General features: G+C 45.7%; 1 protein-coding gene across 1 annotated transcript in view; it reads left to right on the plus strand.

Moving 5' to 3' along the window:
* Positions 1 to 1,987: 1,987 nt before the first annotated feature.
* The window catches only part of SFMBT2 (Scm like with four mbt domains 2), a 125,979-nt gene continuing 111,285 nt past the window's right edge, over positions 1,988 to 16,681 (plus strand). The window contains exons 1-2 of the mRNA XM_051641340.1: positions 1,988 to 2,075; positions 14,934 to 15,103. Of these exons, the coding sequence (XP_051497300.1) occupies positions 14,998 to 15,103 (106 nt within the window). The 5' untranslated portion in view covers positions 1,988 to 2,075; positions 14,934 to 14,997. The remainder of the gene's footprint in view (positions 2,076 to 14,933; positions 15,104 to 16,681) is intronic.

Raw genomic sequence — 16,681 nt, forward strand, 5'->3', positions numbered from 1 at the left:
CTGAGGAATGAGACCACCCCACCTTGCAGCACTCCCCTGCTCCTGCATGAAGGGATGCTCACCAGATCACCTGGAAGCTTCAGTCCTTGGCTCAGAAATGACCAGAGTAAAGCAAGTGGAGACAGCGATTGCATCTGAGCCTGTGGGGCGAGGTGCTGATTTGACAGCCTGGGTGTGGAAACAGACACATCAGCGTCTGGGCTGAGTTTCAGGGTGGAAAGGACAAAGCCCAGGACTGGTTGCAGCCCCTTCCCTCCAGACCTGTTGAATACATGAGTGCTTTGCCAGCCCCCAGCCCTGAGGATGCTCCAAAAGCATCCACTTGCATCCTCAGCCCCCTGCCTGCAGGGAAAAAGGAATTAGGGCTCCAACCCCCCCCCCCCCCCCCCAGCAAGCAACCTGCTCCAGTGGGAGGTGTCCCTGCCCATGCAGGAGGGTTGAATCTAGATGATCTTTAGGGTCCCTTGCAATCCAAACCATTCTATGACTCTATGACCACGCAGCCCCTGGGCAGGGCTGCAAGAGAGGGAGAGAAATCCCTGCCGAAATTCCAGCCCCCCCCTGCCCCGCTGCTGAGCAAACCCGGGTAGGGAAAGCTCCGGAGCCTGCCGGGAATCACCGGTCGGGGCATCCCGAGTAACCCCGGCTGCAGGGAGGGAAGGGGGGTGTTATCCCCATCCTGCCCTCGGGAATTTTTCTGGCAACCCGGGGAGCAGGAAAAGTCGAGGTGGGGGGTGGGGAGGGAGGGGAAAGAGGGCTGGGGAAATGGTATCTGGCCAAGGTTTTCCAGCTCTGCCTCGGGGCCGATTTTCTCTAAAGGGAAAAAAATTTATAAAACCAATAAATACATATATATCTAAAATCTAATAGAATTTAAAAATAAATCAGAACCCACCCACCCACCCCCCGCAGCAAACGCTCCCCGCACACCCCGGCGTTCGGCGCGGCTCTGCCGTGAATCCCACCTCTAAAGAAAGAAAGAACAGGAAAAAAAAAAAAAAGAACAACACCCAAAACCCCAAAAAACCCAGCCCAGACCCCCCCCCATCCCCCCCCCGCCCCCCAATCTGCGAACGACAGCAAGTTGCGCGTGTCGCTGCGCGGCGGGAGGGGCGCAGGGTGCGCACCAGTTGATCCCGCATCCTGCCTGCGCCTTTTGATTATTATTTTGAAATGAATTCTTCTTCTTCTTCTTCTTCTTCTTTTTTATTTATTTTCTGCAGCAGGGAATAAAGAGGTAACGCAGGAATCGGGGGAGCGGCGGGGACGGGCGGGTCGGAGGGAGAACACGGCGTATTTTTATTGCTTTTCCTTCTTTCCACATTTCCCTGCCCTGGAAGTTTCTTCCCGACACCGAAATAAGGGGAGAAAGCGAAATAAAAAGGTTGCGGAGAACGGCGGAGAGGGGAAGATCGGAGGCAAGAGCTCCCGCTTCGCCGCCGGTAGAAAATGCTTTGTGATATTTTACGGGGTTTAACGCGCGGGCGGCGAGACCCGCGTTGCCGCTGCGCGCTGCTCCGCAACCGCGGAGGAACCGCGGAGCATCAATTTTCACCAGCGATTTTCAATCCTCCCCCTCGGTTATTTTAGCCCATTCCCCCAGCGGAGACACGACTCGGGGGGGGGGGGGGGGAGCCGCGGAGGCAACGCGGGCGCGCAGCGCGATGGGAGCCGGATGCGTCTGGGATTGATTTGATTTCTTAAGGTTTATTTTATTTTTTTATTTATTTTTTTTTTTTTCCGCTTGCTGTTCGAAACTGCTGAAAAAAGGTCACCGGAGGAGTTGGCTGCTCTAGACATTAAAAAAAAAAAAAAAAAAAAGCCCTAAAAACGAGCGGCAGGCATGCGCACTGCGCGGATGCCATATTGGAATGAGGCTGCCGCGAGTGCGGGCGGAGGGACGCGTCGGCTCCGCGCAGCGCCGCGCACCGCGGGGGGCTCCTGGCTGAGGCGCGGGGGGCAAGCTAAAAAAAAAAAAAAAAAAAAAAAAAAAAAGGAAAAATACCTAAAAAAAATAATAATCATAATAATTAATAATAATTATAATAATAATAAAAAAGCCAAACTTGGGCCAGGTAAGATACCGCGCCCGGCAGCTCCCCCTGAAACCCTCCCGACTGGCGTTTCCCTTTGGTTTTAGGTCTTGGGTTTTGCACCGCTTGGGTGGAGAAAGTCGCTTCCGAGATTTATATCTATATATGGTTTTTAATTATTTTATGTTATTATTATATTCTTTTAAGCGGGGGAAGGTGGGTGTGTATTTCATGCTTTCCTTTATTATTATTATTTTTACGAATGGGGGGGGGGAAGAAGCGGTGGAGTTGTTGGGAAGAGCTGGGGTGCAGCTCTTGGAAGAGTTGGGGGTGCAGCTGTTGGGAAGAGCTGGGGGTGCAGCTGTTGGGAAGAGCTGGGGTGCAGGCGGTACCTGCGCTGGGGCGGTGGGTCCCGCACCCCCCGCGCTGCCTTCCCCGGACTTGTCACGGGCAGGGTTGGTTTTTCTTCCAGTGCTTCTGCAGTTAATCGCGATTAATCGGGCTTATTTATTATTATTTCTTTTTACCTCGGCGTTTGATTTTTAGATGCTGTCATTTCTCTCCCCCCTCCCCTGTTTATTTTCTTTTCCCCTTTTAAAAGTATTCCTTATCTTTCTCCTGCTTTCCTGGGAGATGCTCCTGCGAGCTCCTGGTGAATTGACTAATGCACGTTTCGGAAAAGAGTTATTTTGGCTGTGCGGGTGGGTTTCTTGTCAGTCTGCAGGGGAGGGAAAAAAAAAGAAAAAGCTGCTGCAAAAGGCAGAGGGGGAAGAAAAGAGAAGGAAAGGAAAGGAAAGCGAGCGATCAGCTGAGCCAAAATGTGCAGCCCTGATCTCTACGTCTTTTCCCGTAGCGCTCCCGAACTGCGGGAAATGAATATTTATAAAGCTTGTCGGTTCAACATGGCGGGTTAAGGTGTCTTTAAAAACTGAAAATAAACATTTGGAGAGGAGGAGAAAAACGAGAGGAGAGCCGAGGTGCCGCACGCCTGGTTGGACTCCCTTTTGTTGCTGCGAGAGGTGCGCGGGGGGATGAAAGGAGGAGGGAAGAGGATGGGATCGGTCCTCGGGGTCCCCCCCATCCCGCAGGACTCACTGGTGGGAAAAAGTGTAGGGAGAAACCACGAGAAAGGGCATGTGGACTTCGGAGCCCGGCCGATTTGCCTTTGAACGCCAAAACTGCAGACATGCCACGAGGGAAAAGAAAGAAATAATAATAATAAAAAATAATGAAAAACCCAAACCAGCTGAGAGACGCAGCGATGGTTTGTTTGGCGTGACCAGCAGACACGGCTCGGGATGAGATGTCCTGTTGGAGCTGTCAAGCTGCTCGGCTCGGCGCAGTCAGCCAGGGATGTGGGTTGGTTTGGGTTTTGTTTGTTTGCTGGGTTTGTGGTGGGTTGTTTGTTTTTTTTTTTTTTCCCTGTCGTTATGTAAAAACGCTGTGAAATTGCTACACGTGGAAATCCGGGCTGCCAAGCAAGCGCTTGTAGCGGTGTGTGCTGCTGCAGCGGGGGGTCTGGTCGGCAGCTCGTGGGGAGGGAGGCGAGAAGCAGCTTTTGTGAGAGTTTGCGAGGAGTTTGCAGGGAGTTGTTTGTGCCCTTCCCGGCTGCCTTTAGCAAATGTGTTTGCCAAGGGGAGTGGAGGAGAGAGGCTGCCTCGGAGGCGGGAGAAACTTCCTTGTTCCCGTGCAGAGAGCACTTCAGTGCTGCTGTGCTGGGATTGCTTCGCGGTGGTTGTGAGACGTTAACTTTTAAAGCACCTTGTGTTTTGCAACCGTGGGAAGCGATGGGGAGCTCCAACATCACAGGCTGTCGGTGCCCGGGTGGGGATGGAGGAGCCTGGGAGGATCCTTTTTAGGGAAGAGAGCTGATCTGCCTGCTCATTTCCTCGCACCCCTTGGAGGTGCTCTCCAGAAACCCACCATGCTCTTATTTAGCAGGAGTGGCTGGAGATGCTGTTTGCACACCCTCTCATGCAGGTTAGAGTTTTCCCTTCCAAAAGGGCTCTGCTCCATCTTTCCACCTCATTTCCACCCTGCCATCTTCTCTCTCCAGCCCCCAGCCCCTTCCAGGACCAAGCTTTGCTGCTCGGGGACCCAGCGAACTCCATCACGGGATATGGTGGTGAGGAGGGTGGCAGAGAAGACCAGTGGGTGGATGCATTGGAATCTCTTACCAAAACAGCAGAAGACAGCATTAATTATAAGCAGAGTGGCTTACAAGGTGGCTGTCAAACTGGTGGGACTTGGGTGGCAAAATCCCAGAGCTGCAGTGGAGTGGTGTAGGGTTTACCACAGGGTGGGAAGGGCTGGAGCATTTGCAAAATGGGAAGATTGCTTTACCTTTTGCCCCCTCTCTTTTTATCTCTCCATCCCCAAGTTTGCTCCCCCTTGGACAGGACAGCTTTTGAAATTGGTTTGTGCCCTTGGTGCTCTGGGGAAGAAAATGTAGCAGAGTGTTCTGGAGTCTGGGCAGAGAAGCAACTTCACCTGGTTTGTGTGCTGTGGACCTGGGGATGGAGGGTGATTGCAGAGGTCTCTGCCCATCCCTCTGGACCTGGGATCTTGCACTTCTCTTTTGCCTCACTTTTTTTCCCTCTGGCTTGGAGGGATCTGCTAAAAAATGAGAGGGGCAGCCTAAAATGGCTCTTTGCTTGCAAACTGTGCTTTCTGATGGGAACACCTTGCTCTGGGTCAGCGTTGCCTGTTCCAGGCTCTGCAGCTGACACCCCACCCAGGATGGGGTGATTCCTCAGCTCTTTGCCAGCTGGGGGACACCCAGCTGTGGCAGGAGGGTGCTGGCCAGGATTTAGTGTAATTTTCTCTTCCTCCCTGTAGGTACAAACAAATTTGATTTCATTTGCTGGGGGCAGGTGAGGCAGGTTTTATCTCCAGCATTGGGAGTGTTGCCTGAGTGAGCAGGGATGCAAGTGGCCTTATTTATTTTTTTCCCCCCCTTCTTTTTGGTCTCCTCAACAGATTATTTATGGAAGAGAAGAAAGTATTTTCACAAGTTGATAACTTTAATGCTTATAAAGGATTAGGTCCTAATAACTCCTCTGATAAGATGGAGGCTCAGTGTAATCTGTTAGTAAGTGAAAATCTAAAAGCCATTTAAACAGAAATGGCAAAGAGCTATCAAGAGACCAGTATGTTGTAAGCAACAAGGAAATACCTTTTTACTGATTTTAGGAGGCACATGGGGTAGTGAGACAGTAGATGCATTATAAGCAGGACAGGATAATTTCATTCATACGTTGAGAAAACATTTAAGATATTCAACAGATGTGGGAAGGATGATGCAGAGGTGGAGAGTGTGTTTTGCACAGATGTAAGAACATCTGTAGAAGATGGCTGTGATTATGAGGGATAATTGACTGGCTGGACAGCTGATGTTTTAATGAAGCTTTTATTAAAACTTTCTTGTAGTGTTACTAGAAATAGAATCAACACTGCAACTGTCAACTCTTGGGTTGTGGGTGCTTTTCTGGGGGTGCTTTTCCCCTTACCCTTGGCTTGTGCTGTGCCAAGTGTGCTGCTGGCCCATGGAATAAATATATATGTATTCTGGGTCACTGTTTCTGGCCTTTTTGCATCCACGTGGTTCCTGGCCTGATAGGAGAGCATGAGCAAGGGGATGTGACAAGGACAAGACATGGTAGAGAAGGTGCTGATTTGTTTCTTTAAGGACTCTTGGCTAGATTCATATTTGTGTGGCATAAGGGGAGGCAGGGAGAGCCGAGGGGGTTTTCAAAGGTGGTAGTGGTAGTTGAAGGGGGTAGCTGGTCCCTGGCTGTGTCCAAATGACAAAGTAAAGTTGTAGAAAGCTCAAAAACTTGGGATGAGTAACCAGCACTTGAAGCAGAGGAGTGAAAAGGCAGGTTTCTGAAGGTGCACAGAGAAAATGAATGTGGTGACCACAGGGGCCGTGTTCTAGATGACCTGAAGGCAACAGAGGTGTCAGAGGTCTTTTATTACTGTGAATATTTACACATGCAGAGTATTTCAGTTGGTGCAACAGGGTCCTCAATGCTGAACATGAAATGCTGTTGCTGTTGTTAATGGTGATGCTGTTTGTGAATGCTGGGTTTGTTCTATCATTGTCATGTGCTGGTCCCTGGGAGGAAGGAGTTTTTTAGGATTAGAGAAGCCAATGGAACATTGTCAATGTTTCAGTCTTGCAACTTGAAACTGTCGGTCTTTGCACAACTGATCTCTGATGAGACCAGTCAAATCCACCCCATAATTTTTCTCCCGGAAGGTTTCTCTTTATTTCCAAGTATTTTATTTCTCTTACTTTTCAGGTATGACTCCTATACTGACTAAAAGTGTTGGGCTTGCAAAACAGGAGAATGCAAAAATAGGAGCAAAGTCTCTGTCACTGACATTTAAAAAACTCCTGAAAAAGTTTATTTTGAAATTGGCCTTTTGCAAGACCTAAGCAATGCATGCTTGAGAGGGCTGGTTTGGAAAATGTGTTCACAGTTACTATGTTTTTATGAATCAGAAGCATCTGCTCCAAAATTAAACAGTAATAAAAAGAAAGAGGAAAAAAATAAGCAGTTTTTGACAGCTGACCAAGAGATCATTTCTGAGTAGGTGTGAGGCTTAAAAAAAAAGTTATGTGCAGAATCCTTGCTGCTTTCACTCTCACTCATGATTTTTCCTTTGATGATGAATACTTTTTAAGATTACTGGGTGGCTTGTGTAAGGGAGTCCTGTTTTTTGGGTTAAATCCTGACATCCAGTTTGAATGTAAGTGATAGGAAAGTTTTGTGTTTGTTTGCTTGACAAGGAAGATGATTCCTCTCCACTAAAATCCAGGAGGTGACTTTATCCTTGCCCCTGTCGTGTTGGAGATCAAACAAGATGACCATGGGCTGAGGATCCTTGAAGTCAAAGGAGCCATAACTCCTTGCTAGGACTTCAGGGTGGAAAGCAATAGCTTTCCTGGATGCATTACAAGTAAAAAGAAAGGGCAAGAAAAAGTGGTATTAAACTGTTTCTTGGAAGGTGTTTTGATCAAGGTGGAGATGTAAGACCAGGCTCCACGCTTCACTGTGGTATGGTTGATGGTGGGGCATGAAACCTGGATGTCCTGCAGCAGCTCATGTCTTCACCATGGCACCTCAAAGTGAATCTGATTTGTTTTTTTTCTTAGAGAAATGGGGTAGAATTAGCCCAATAAATGTGACTCGCAGTGCTCTGAGTTAAAATGTCTTGTGGAATTTAGTTCTGGATAGACCTTGACAGGGGTCTGCTGGCTGCCTTGGAGGAGGGAAGGGTCCTTTTTCTTGCACCAAGGAGTGGCAGAAATCAGCCTCAAGGGCTGAATCTTTTCTTTTTCTTTTGGGAAATGCTGCCAGTTAGTGAAGCTGCTTCTGAGTGTTGAAGCACTGAGAAGGATGTAAGCACGTGTAGGACGAAGCCCAAGTGCTGATCAGCTGTTCTGTTTAAATGAACCAAACAGTGCCAAGACCCAAAATGTCATTTTTCTCAAAAGTGTTGGAATCAGATGGGAGATGTTTCCTGGATTCTGGTTTGTGTCTTGTTTTTCTATTTTTTGAAACATCTCTGACTACTGCAGAGCACCTCAATGTGGAGGGCAGGACTGGTGGCCCTGGGGAATGAGAGTTTTGGCTGAGGAAGGACTTCTGAATTGGGCCCTGAATGAAGTCCATGAAAACAATGTTTTGTGTTTCCTGCTGTGTGACTTCTGTCTCTTGGCTGATTTGTCCTGTTCAGGGGGTCTGTTTATTTTTGGTTTTGATCCACATGGCTGGTGTTTTGAGATGATAACATCAGATGACATGTTTCAGGATGATAAGCAGCTGTGTTACCTATCTAAAAGGCTTCCTCTTTCCAGCTCCCTTTCAAACACTGAGGTGGGAGAAGACAGGTTGCATCTGCAACTGTTGCAGATGGTTGATACTGCTGCTGTGCTTCTTCCCTGCAGTTCTTTCACCTGTTGTAAGGGACATTGGGGATATTGATTGAGTCTTCTTCATGGCCCTGATTCAGCTGAGAGCTTTAGAAGGTGCCTAATCTTTAATATGCCATATTCTCAAAGTAGTTGGCAGGTTGGTGTAGGTTGAGTCTTAAGCATGGGTAGAAGTTCTTTACCAAAGCAGGAATACATAATGGAAATTGCCTGTTGAGTCATGGAGAAGGTGACAGCCATCTGGTGGGTGACAGAACAGCTGGAAACGAGAAGGATTAGTACATGGTGGCCTCCTTTTCTCTGGCCTGGCACCTTATGCTGACATTTATATCTGTGGAAAGAGGATGTGAAGTATCAGCACTGTGACAGGAGGGGATTTTGCAGCTTGGAATTTTACTTGCTTGGAATGAGGAGCAGTAGCACGGAGAGAGCAAGGGAGAGAGAGCTGCTTGCTTTGCCTGGTTGTTTGGGGCAGTTGTGAGTTTGTGTCCAGATCCGATTCTGGCATCCAAATCTGGGAGGCTCCCCAGCCAGCTGGTGTGGGCACTGAGTATGGGACTGTGCCCTGCAACTCCCTGAAAGGAGGTTGTGGTGAGGTTGGTATTGGTCACTTCGACCGAGTAACAAGTGGTAGGACAAGAGGAAATGGCCTCAAGTTTTGTCAGAGGAGGTTTAGATTGGATATTAGGACAAAATCCTTCGTGGAAAGGGTTGTTAGGCACTGGCACAGGCTGCCCAGGGAAATGGTGGAGTCACCATCCCTGGAGGGATTTACATAATATGTAGATGTGGTGCTGAGGGACATGGTTTAGTGATGGACTTGGCAGTCCTGGGTTAATGGTTGGACTTGATGATCCTAAAGGTCTTTTCCAACCTATCTGATTCTGTGATTTCAGGTGCTTCATGTGATGCTGAAGGTGGGGACGTGCAGGGTTAGCAGGGGCTTCTAGTTTTAGAGGTTTGATCTAGTCCTCATTGAAGTTTGTAGCAGGTTTTTGCTCTAAGTCCATCTCTGGGTCCTTAGGTTATATTTCCACACATGGCAGCTAAGAGTGGGATGTGTACCTCAGTCTGTGTTCTGCCTGTCATCTGTCTCTTTTATTTTTTTTACCTAATAGTGCAGGGCTTTTTGCTGTAAACAAGTTAGTTTTTCTAATTAGGTTTATTTTACTTTCTACTATCTTATCTTGCTGCTCTTTATCTCTGTGTGTATCCTGGTCTCTGGGTTGTGTCAGGTAGTGAGGATGAGCAAATTGCTTTGTGAAACAGATTTGTTTCTGCTGGCATAAAAGGTGTGAGGCATTCAGCACCAGTGCAAGAGGAGAAGAGAGCAAGGACCTGCTGAGTTATGGTGAGCTGCCACCACCTCTCATCATGCCTTCTCCACCATGTGTCTTCAGAGAAGTTTAGTTTCCCTTTGAGATGGACAATATAGACTTTCCCTCCTCTGATGGTTCATCTAGTTTCCCATTTTTGCATTTTTTCCTTCCAGGCTTAGTAATATATTTTCTGTGCTGCTGCACGAATTATACTGAAGATTGACTTCTAGAGCAGAAGGATCAGCTCTATTGAGTGGCAGGAGCAGGAGAGCTGGAAGAGACATCCATGGATTGTACAGATCATCTCTAAACCCAGGGCAGATTACCTGTACCAAGATCAGCATCCTGACCCTTCCAAAAAGCAAGGCTCTGTGACCTTCCCACAATCTATCCCACTTCTTCCCCAGATCAATTATTAGCGATTTCTTCTCATTCCCAACTAAAATGTCCCCTCCTGCAGTTTAAACCCAAGCCTTCCTCTTCAATCCATCATGAGGATGGAAAAAAGATTATACTCATTCCCTATTCATCTGTTTTTTATATATTTGAATATTGTGAACATTTCTAGTTCTCAAGATTAGATGGGATTTTTTTCTTCCACCCCAGAGTACATCTGAACCAACACAGCACTGTCCAAAGCAGTAATTTGCCCCTAGTAAAATCTTGTGGGCTGTTCAATATGAAAAAGAAATTGTCACTTGATACAAGTGAAAATATTTGTCGGGGGAAGCTCTGAAATAAATAATAACCAAAAAAAAGAAAAAGAGACAGGAATTTGGAAGAAGTGATCCTTAAAAGGTTTCCAACTGGTACTTTGTCTGAGAAGAGAGACAGGCTCTTTCTCTGGGAGGTGAAAGCTGTTCCTTGATGTGTTCAATAGCCCTCACAAATGAGCTTCCATTTGCATTGTGCAGATGCTCAGGGGGTGTAAATATTGTGGCAGGCTGCCACTGGCAATCCTGCCTGCACTGTGGGTTTATTTAGGAACCTCTGCCTAGAAGAGGCACAGTGCTAGTCCCATGTGTCCTCATAGTAAATGCGATGGGATGATTTGCAGCATTGCCCATGAAGTAGCTTTCATTTTCATTTATTGCCTTATATTGTCTGCATGCTCTTGGAGGTGGTCTCTGAGCATTGAAAAATGTCACCTGCACTGCTGAAGGCAAGGAGTGAAGATCCAGACTTTAGACCCAGAAGGGAACACTGCTGACCTGAACTGTAAAAATCAGAAGTTGTGTGTGTTGTGATTTGCACTGTGCCTACTGGAAAGACTGATCTTGGTGTTTACTGGGACGTGGGTATTTCCAGGCTAGAAGGCAATGGAGGCAACCAGAAGGGCTGCAGGAACTCAGTGTTGGGTCAGAATCCCAAAGGGGAAAAGAGATGCCATGGAGAGGAGTGCTTGAGGGTGGGCAGGGTGTCAAGTAGGTATTTTTTTCCCTGACTCTTGGGTGATGCCTGGTCTCATACTGTGTCCTGTGGGTGAGAAGATAACTTGGTGGGTCACCTCAGAAGGGAGAGTGTGATTCAGGTATCATTTTTGTGTCAGCCAGCTCACATGCATCCTAGATCTAGTCCCACAGGGCTGATTCCCCCTTCACCCTGTTCCAGTAGCCTGCCTTATTTCTGTCAATCCCAGTTAACCGAGGCTGTATTGGAGGGAGAACGGGTTTTTATTAGGACTAACTCTTAAGGGAGAGCCATAGGGCCTTGGGTTTCTGTGCATGGGTAGGTGACCTTTCCTTACAGGGGCTTCCTCCAACGGAAGGAAAACCAGGGTGGAATCATCAGGAGATGAGAAATGTAAAATGGTGTGAAGAAGCCAACAGCAACACTTAGACAAAGAACCAATACTGATAGAGATGACAAGACAGCGTGTTTGAGATAATGGTGTGGCTGAGACTGGTGGCCATGGGAAGGAGGAAATAAAAGAGGGTTGTTTTTTTTTTTTGTGGTTTTTTGTTTTGTTTTGTTGTTTTTTTTTTTTATATATATGTTGGCTGTCTTTTTCTGCCTGCTCTGAATTAAATACCAGAGGAATGGGGGTTGCATGGGGGAAGAATCGCATTGGTTTGAACCACCACTGTGCAGAAACAATGAACAAGAGGTCTGAAACCAGGGAATTTTCCCCCTCCCTGCTCTTTCAGAAGCATTTGGTAATATTTTCCTTTGTGTTCCTGCATGGTGTAGTGTCAGCTCAAGCCTCTTTGGCTGTTGTTTCCCATCCCCTGCTTTACAAGCTGACAGTGTGGCTTGTGGTCCTTAATTTGGTTTGCAGTGGACACACATTTCTTCAGACTGATGGAGAAATCAGCTTACAGGGTGTGTGCTGCTTGTTTAATGTTGATGATTGTGGGCCAGTCAGCATGCTACTGGTAACAGTATGACTGGGGACTCTGTTTGAAGTGTTAATTAGCAGCAATTAATACAAAGTGAAAAATTAATACCCTATGTCAGCTTTCTTTGCTAGTTACTTATATCAACACTAAGGCTCAGAGCTCTCGTGAAGCTTCTGTTTGCATGAGTGTTTGGTCTTCTCATGTCATATTGGAAAAATACTTAAATGCCCTCCTGCCATAAAATTTAAACTAGTTATTCCCCAAATAAGAAAACAAGCTATAGCCTCAGACGGATCCAGTTTTCCTGGGATATAGATGCTCTCAACGTGCAAATTTCAAGAACGATGAGATATCCATAGCTGAAGCAAAAAATATGTTCAAATAGAGTTAAACAGAAATGTTGATGACATTGCTGAATCTAGCAAAGAGATTCTGCCTTGCCCCCTTTTAATTGAAGTGGGCTAAAGTCCAGCCCCAGATGTGGCCACTGAGGATGGATCCCAGCTGTGTTGTGAACACCTCGGACGTGTTGCTGCTGGTTTTCCCACCCATTTTTCATTTCTGATGGGAAATTCCCTGACCCAGGAAAATGGGCATTTTTCATGGGTCTGGTGGCAGATTTGGGGCCTGACTGCATAAGAAACAGCAAATACTGTAGTCATCTGCTTGGACACCTTCAGCTTTTTATCCACTCATAGCTTTGTCTTAACAGCATCATAGGAGCATCACAAGTTTTATCTATGCTACAAAATAGCTTGTCTTTCTTCTTGGTATTTATATTGTTACCTGTGAGTTCTGTTTAAGATAATTGATTTATTGTGTTTAAACTCATCTCTCTGTTTCTTTTCTTTTTTCTTTTTCTTTTTCTATTTTTCTTTTTTTCTTTTTTTTCTTCTTCTTGTCTATTTTTTAATAGACCAAGATTACCTTCCATCATGGTCTTAGGCAAAAGTGAAACCAGCTGAATCCACTCAAGGTTTAGCTTCTGCTGACACTTCCCCTTCTCTCACATTTAATAAGCTTGATGTAATACTGATACTTAAGCAATTTCTTAGTAATGTTATTTATGGAAGTATTCTTTACCAAAGGAGAAGTGTTTTTTTGACTTTCAGTAGTCTGATTACTTCTAGTTTCATAGTTAATTGAAACTTAATATACACTGAGGATGAGTGATATGTATGTTCTGAGGTTAGCTGCGCTCAACATACTCATAGTGTATAATACAGTTAATTCATTAGCAATTCTCATGTCTATAAAGAGTAAAGATGAAGTGCTGTAGTGGCCATCACAGTGGGGAAGTGATATGTTTTATTTATGGATTTCTCCAAGTAGATGAAGCTCTTTGCAAAGAGACCAACCAGCATATTGCTCCACATTGGTTCACAGTCTCCTTTTTAAAAAAACATATATTTTCTTTTCATTATCATGTTCCTTTGAGGTGGGGAACACAAATTGCTGATGGGGGTCTAGCTGTGTGCAGACAACCTTCAGATGATGGGGTTGTATCCCCTTCCTTGGTAATTTGCTTTTACCAGGGATGCTTCGTGAAACACCCGTGGTTTTAGCATGTAAATCATTGCGGTCACCAAGATGCTGTTGTAGTTGCTCCAGCAAATGGTCCCACATAGGGCTGGTTAATGCTATAACACTTAAACCTGACATGCTCCTCATCTCTTTCAGTTCCTCCTATACCTGCTCACACATGTCCCTTTCTTCCTTGCAATTTTCATTGCAACAGCCTTAAAAACTGGGAATGAAAATTCTATGACAGAACACCTTCCCTCTTCCTATTTTAGAACCAACATATCTGGTCTTCCTGAATATGCCTCTTGAGTACTAAAAGCTGAAAAAATCCCATAGTATTTTTACAATCTTACTACCTTCTGCTTTGCCTGGCCTCTGGCAGTAAACTTTTTTCCTTATTTTAGTCACGCTTCTTGCAGAACGTTTGGCTCCAGTTCTGCCAGCATAGTCCTCTCTTTCATGCATGTCTTGGAGACATCCACTAATAAGCAGGACAACTTCTCCACAGTGTAAGTTCTGGGCACAATTTTCCCTACTATCTGTCTTTACTTTAGCATATCTTATGTGAGTGGCTGGTTCCCTCTGTGCCCATAACCTGAGCTCTTGGTTTCTCTTTTTCAGTCCTCCTTTGACATCTTGTGATTCATCACCATCTCAGAGAGTTTTACTGAAAAGCTCACTTTGGAGTTATTTTGAATCTACTCCTAAAGGTGTGTCTCTGGGTAGTGCTTGCCTGGTGGCTTAATGTAGCTAGAAATATAGTTCTCATTTATTCTAGTGTCTGGTTCAAGATCCAATCAGACTGTATTCCCTTTCTTACATCATTTTTCGTCTCTTTGTGTTTTTATTCCACTTTGTATTTACTGTGGTCATTCCTTTTAGAAGAATCCCCATGCCAACATAACCCAATCTACACCTGAGTTAATCTTTTCTTCTCTACATGGTACTAACTGAAGCAGTTACCCTAGGTCAGTCTTCATTCAAAAGGCAGTTGCAACCTGCACTATTTCCTGAGGGTGCCTGCATTTTGCATGCTGAACTTCATTTTCTACAGTTACTCCTGTCTCTCCCAAGTGTTTTCCCTTCAGTGTTTCCTCTGTTTCATTATCACAAATCCCCCCCTCTGGAAGTTTGAGTATTTGTGGAGTGAGGTATGTCTCACACAGTGTTAGCCATCAAAAAGTTGGACGTCAAGGGCTGGGCTTGCTGGAGGATGGTTGACTTGACCTTTCCTGCCTTCTTGTTTTTTGGTATGGGTTGTGCCACCTTATGGGCTGGCCCTTCCCTCTCTGTTGGTGATAACAGGAGATCTAGACTGAACTTTGAGATTTGAATGCAGTGGATGCTGTTTGTTATAGAATCATAGAGGTTATAGGTTGGAAAAGACCTTTAAGATCATCAAGTCCAGCCATTAACCCAACACTGCCAAGCCCACCACTAAACCATATCCCTCTGCATGACATCTATACAGCATTTAAAGACCTCCAGGGATGGTGACTTGACCACCTCCCTGGGCAGCCTCCTCCAGTGTCTGACAAAATTACCTCATTATTTAATCTATTCTTTATTATTTTTGTGATTCTGTTACGATATTATTGCCACTAAGGTGCTTCATTGTGGTTCCTCATCCAACTGTAGCTTCACATTGGAGGAGAGAGCAGGACTGAAGGGTTCCAGTCAAAATGGGATAACCTGAAAGCCATTACAAAAGGCTGAGGAATATGGGTTGGTGTAGGTAGAAAAAAATCACTTACTGTTTTTCTTCTTCTTCTTTTAGCTTGTTCTCTAGGCACTCCCTGCTGCAGGATGAATTAGGAAGGGAAGGCCTCTTCTTCTGAACCATGGAGACAAGGGCGTCCTTCATTGCCACCATGCAAGAGACCCAACATCTCTCCCCAGAGAAGGGTCAGAGCCCAACCAATGGCAACAGGGAGCAGTTTGATTCAGGTGAGCTCTCCTTCACCCCCACGAGTTGTCCTCATGGTCACAGCCCCTCCAGCTGATCAGCTGTAGAGGTGGAGACAGCCATGTTACCAAGCGAGCATTGGCAATGATTGTACAGCTCAAAGGGCTTTTTTGAGTCTTATGGATTGAACTGTGTCCCATGGTTGATGGGCTGGGAAATTGGAGCTTTTCTTCTTCTGGATCTGTTCTCCAGTAGGTAGCAGCTATTTGACATTTAAACAAAAAGCAATGGAGAAATGAGCATGTTGTTCCTCCACTTTCCCCACCCTTTTCTTTTTCTTGCAGTTTTGTGGTTAAAGAGTGGAAAAGTATATTCAGAAATTACAGCATTTCACCTGTGTTTTGACCTTGACCCTCATTTCATTCCCAATATTTTAAAGTGCTTCAGGTGAGAGGGCTTCACAGACATTAGACCAGCCAGTGGAGAGGTGGTCAAGTGTTGTCCTTGTGCTCCTGTGTATGACCAGGTGCTCTGTAAGGCTGTGGGATGGACACCTAAAGCTGAGATTCAGTGTGTGAAATTTGGGTATTGGCATGGTAGATACAGAGAAGTAAAGGATAGCTTCCAGTGATTTCTGCTGGAATTAAGTGCTTTAACTACCTGTATCTAGCCTTAGTGGAAGGAGACTGTATCTTATGGTGAAGTTGCAGATGATGGCTTGGTCTAATTGGTAACAAAATGGGAGACCCCTCTTTAGACCATATGTTCTCTTCTGCCGTCTCTACTGTCCATCACACCCTGTGCTGAGTCAGTCAACTAACCCAGCAGAAAGGTAAACCAGAGAAAAGAAAAAGTGAGCAGTTTTCTGCCAGCTTTGTGAGTTGAACTGGCTGGATTAAGAGGGTGGGCCAGAGCACATGCTGGTGGGAATGGGACCTCTCCCAGTGGCACTGAATTGTTAGTTTAGCTCAGCTATAACTTTTAACTTCATCCTTGCTCTGTGTTTGCATGGGAGAGCCCAGCTGATGGACATGTGGTGAACAACACTGAGGACAACAAAATGAGTTTTGCATTGTGGTACTTGTGTTGGTGCTCGTATGCTTAAGTGCTTTTCCAAAATTCACTCATATTTCTGTAAGAGATGTTTTTGACAAAAGGATCCTGAGATGTCAATGGCAGATTAAAGTCTGAGCTTGTAGGGGGTCCTACTAAAGGGTTACCTAAAGTCTGCTTCTATGGAAATAGGTGCCCTCACCACCTTGAATGCAATGAGTGTTGGGATGACTGCTTAAAACCTGCCTACCTTGTCTTCAGGGTCTTTTGCATCTTTTTTTCTCTGGTGCTGCTGTTTGTGCTTGATTGGCCAGTGCTCTGCTGAAGTTCTTTGCAGAGCTGTTTTTTGGCTCCTCTTTTCACTCTTTCTCCCATAGTACCTCAGAAATGTGACTACCCAGCCTTTAGTTTCTCTGCTTCTCATAGTGACTCAGTGATTATCCTGTTTCCCTGCACGTCACCCATTGGAAAGCTGTGCCAGGCCTGTGAATCTTTGCTGTGTTCACTAATGGGTTGTTGGGGGGGAAAAGATTCACAGCAATGTAAGACCATGCCTGGTAAACTAT

The sequence above is a fragment of the Apus apus genome, chromosome 1 (genome assembly GCF_020740795.1).
Source record: "Apus apus isolate bApuApu2 chromosome 1, bApuApu2.pri.cur, whole genome shotgun sequence".
In the NCBI taxonomy this organism is placed as follows: domain Eukaryota; kingdom Metazoa; phylum Chordata; class Aves; order Apodiformes; family Apodidae; genus Apus; species Apus apus.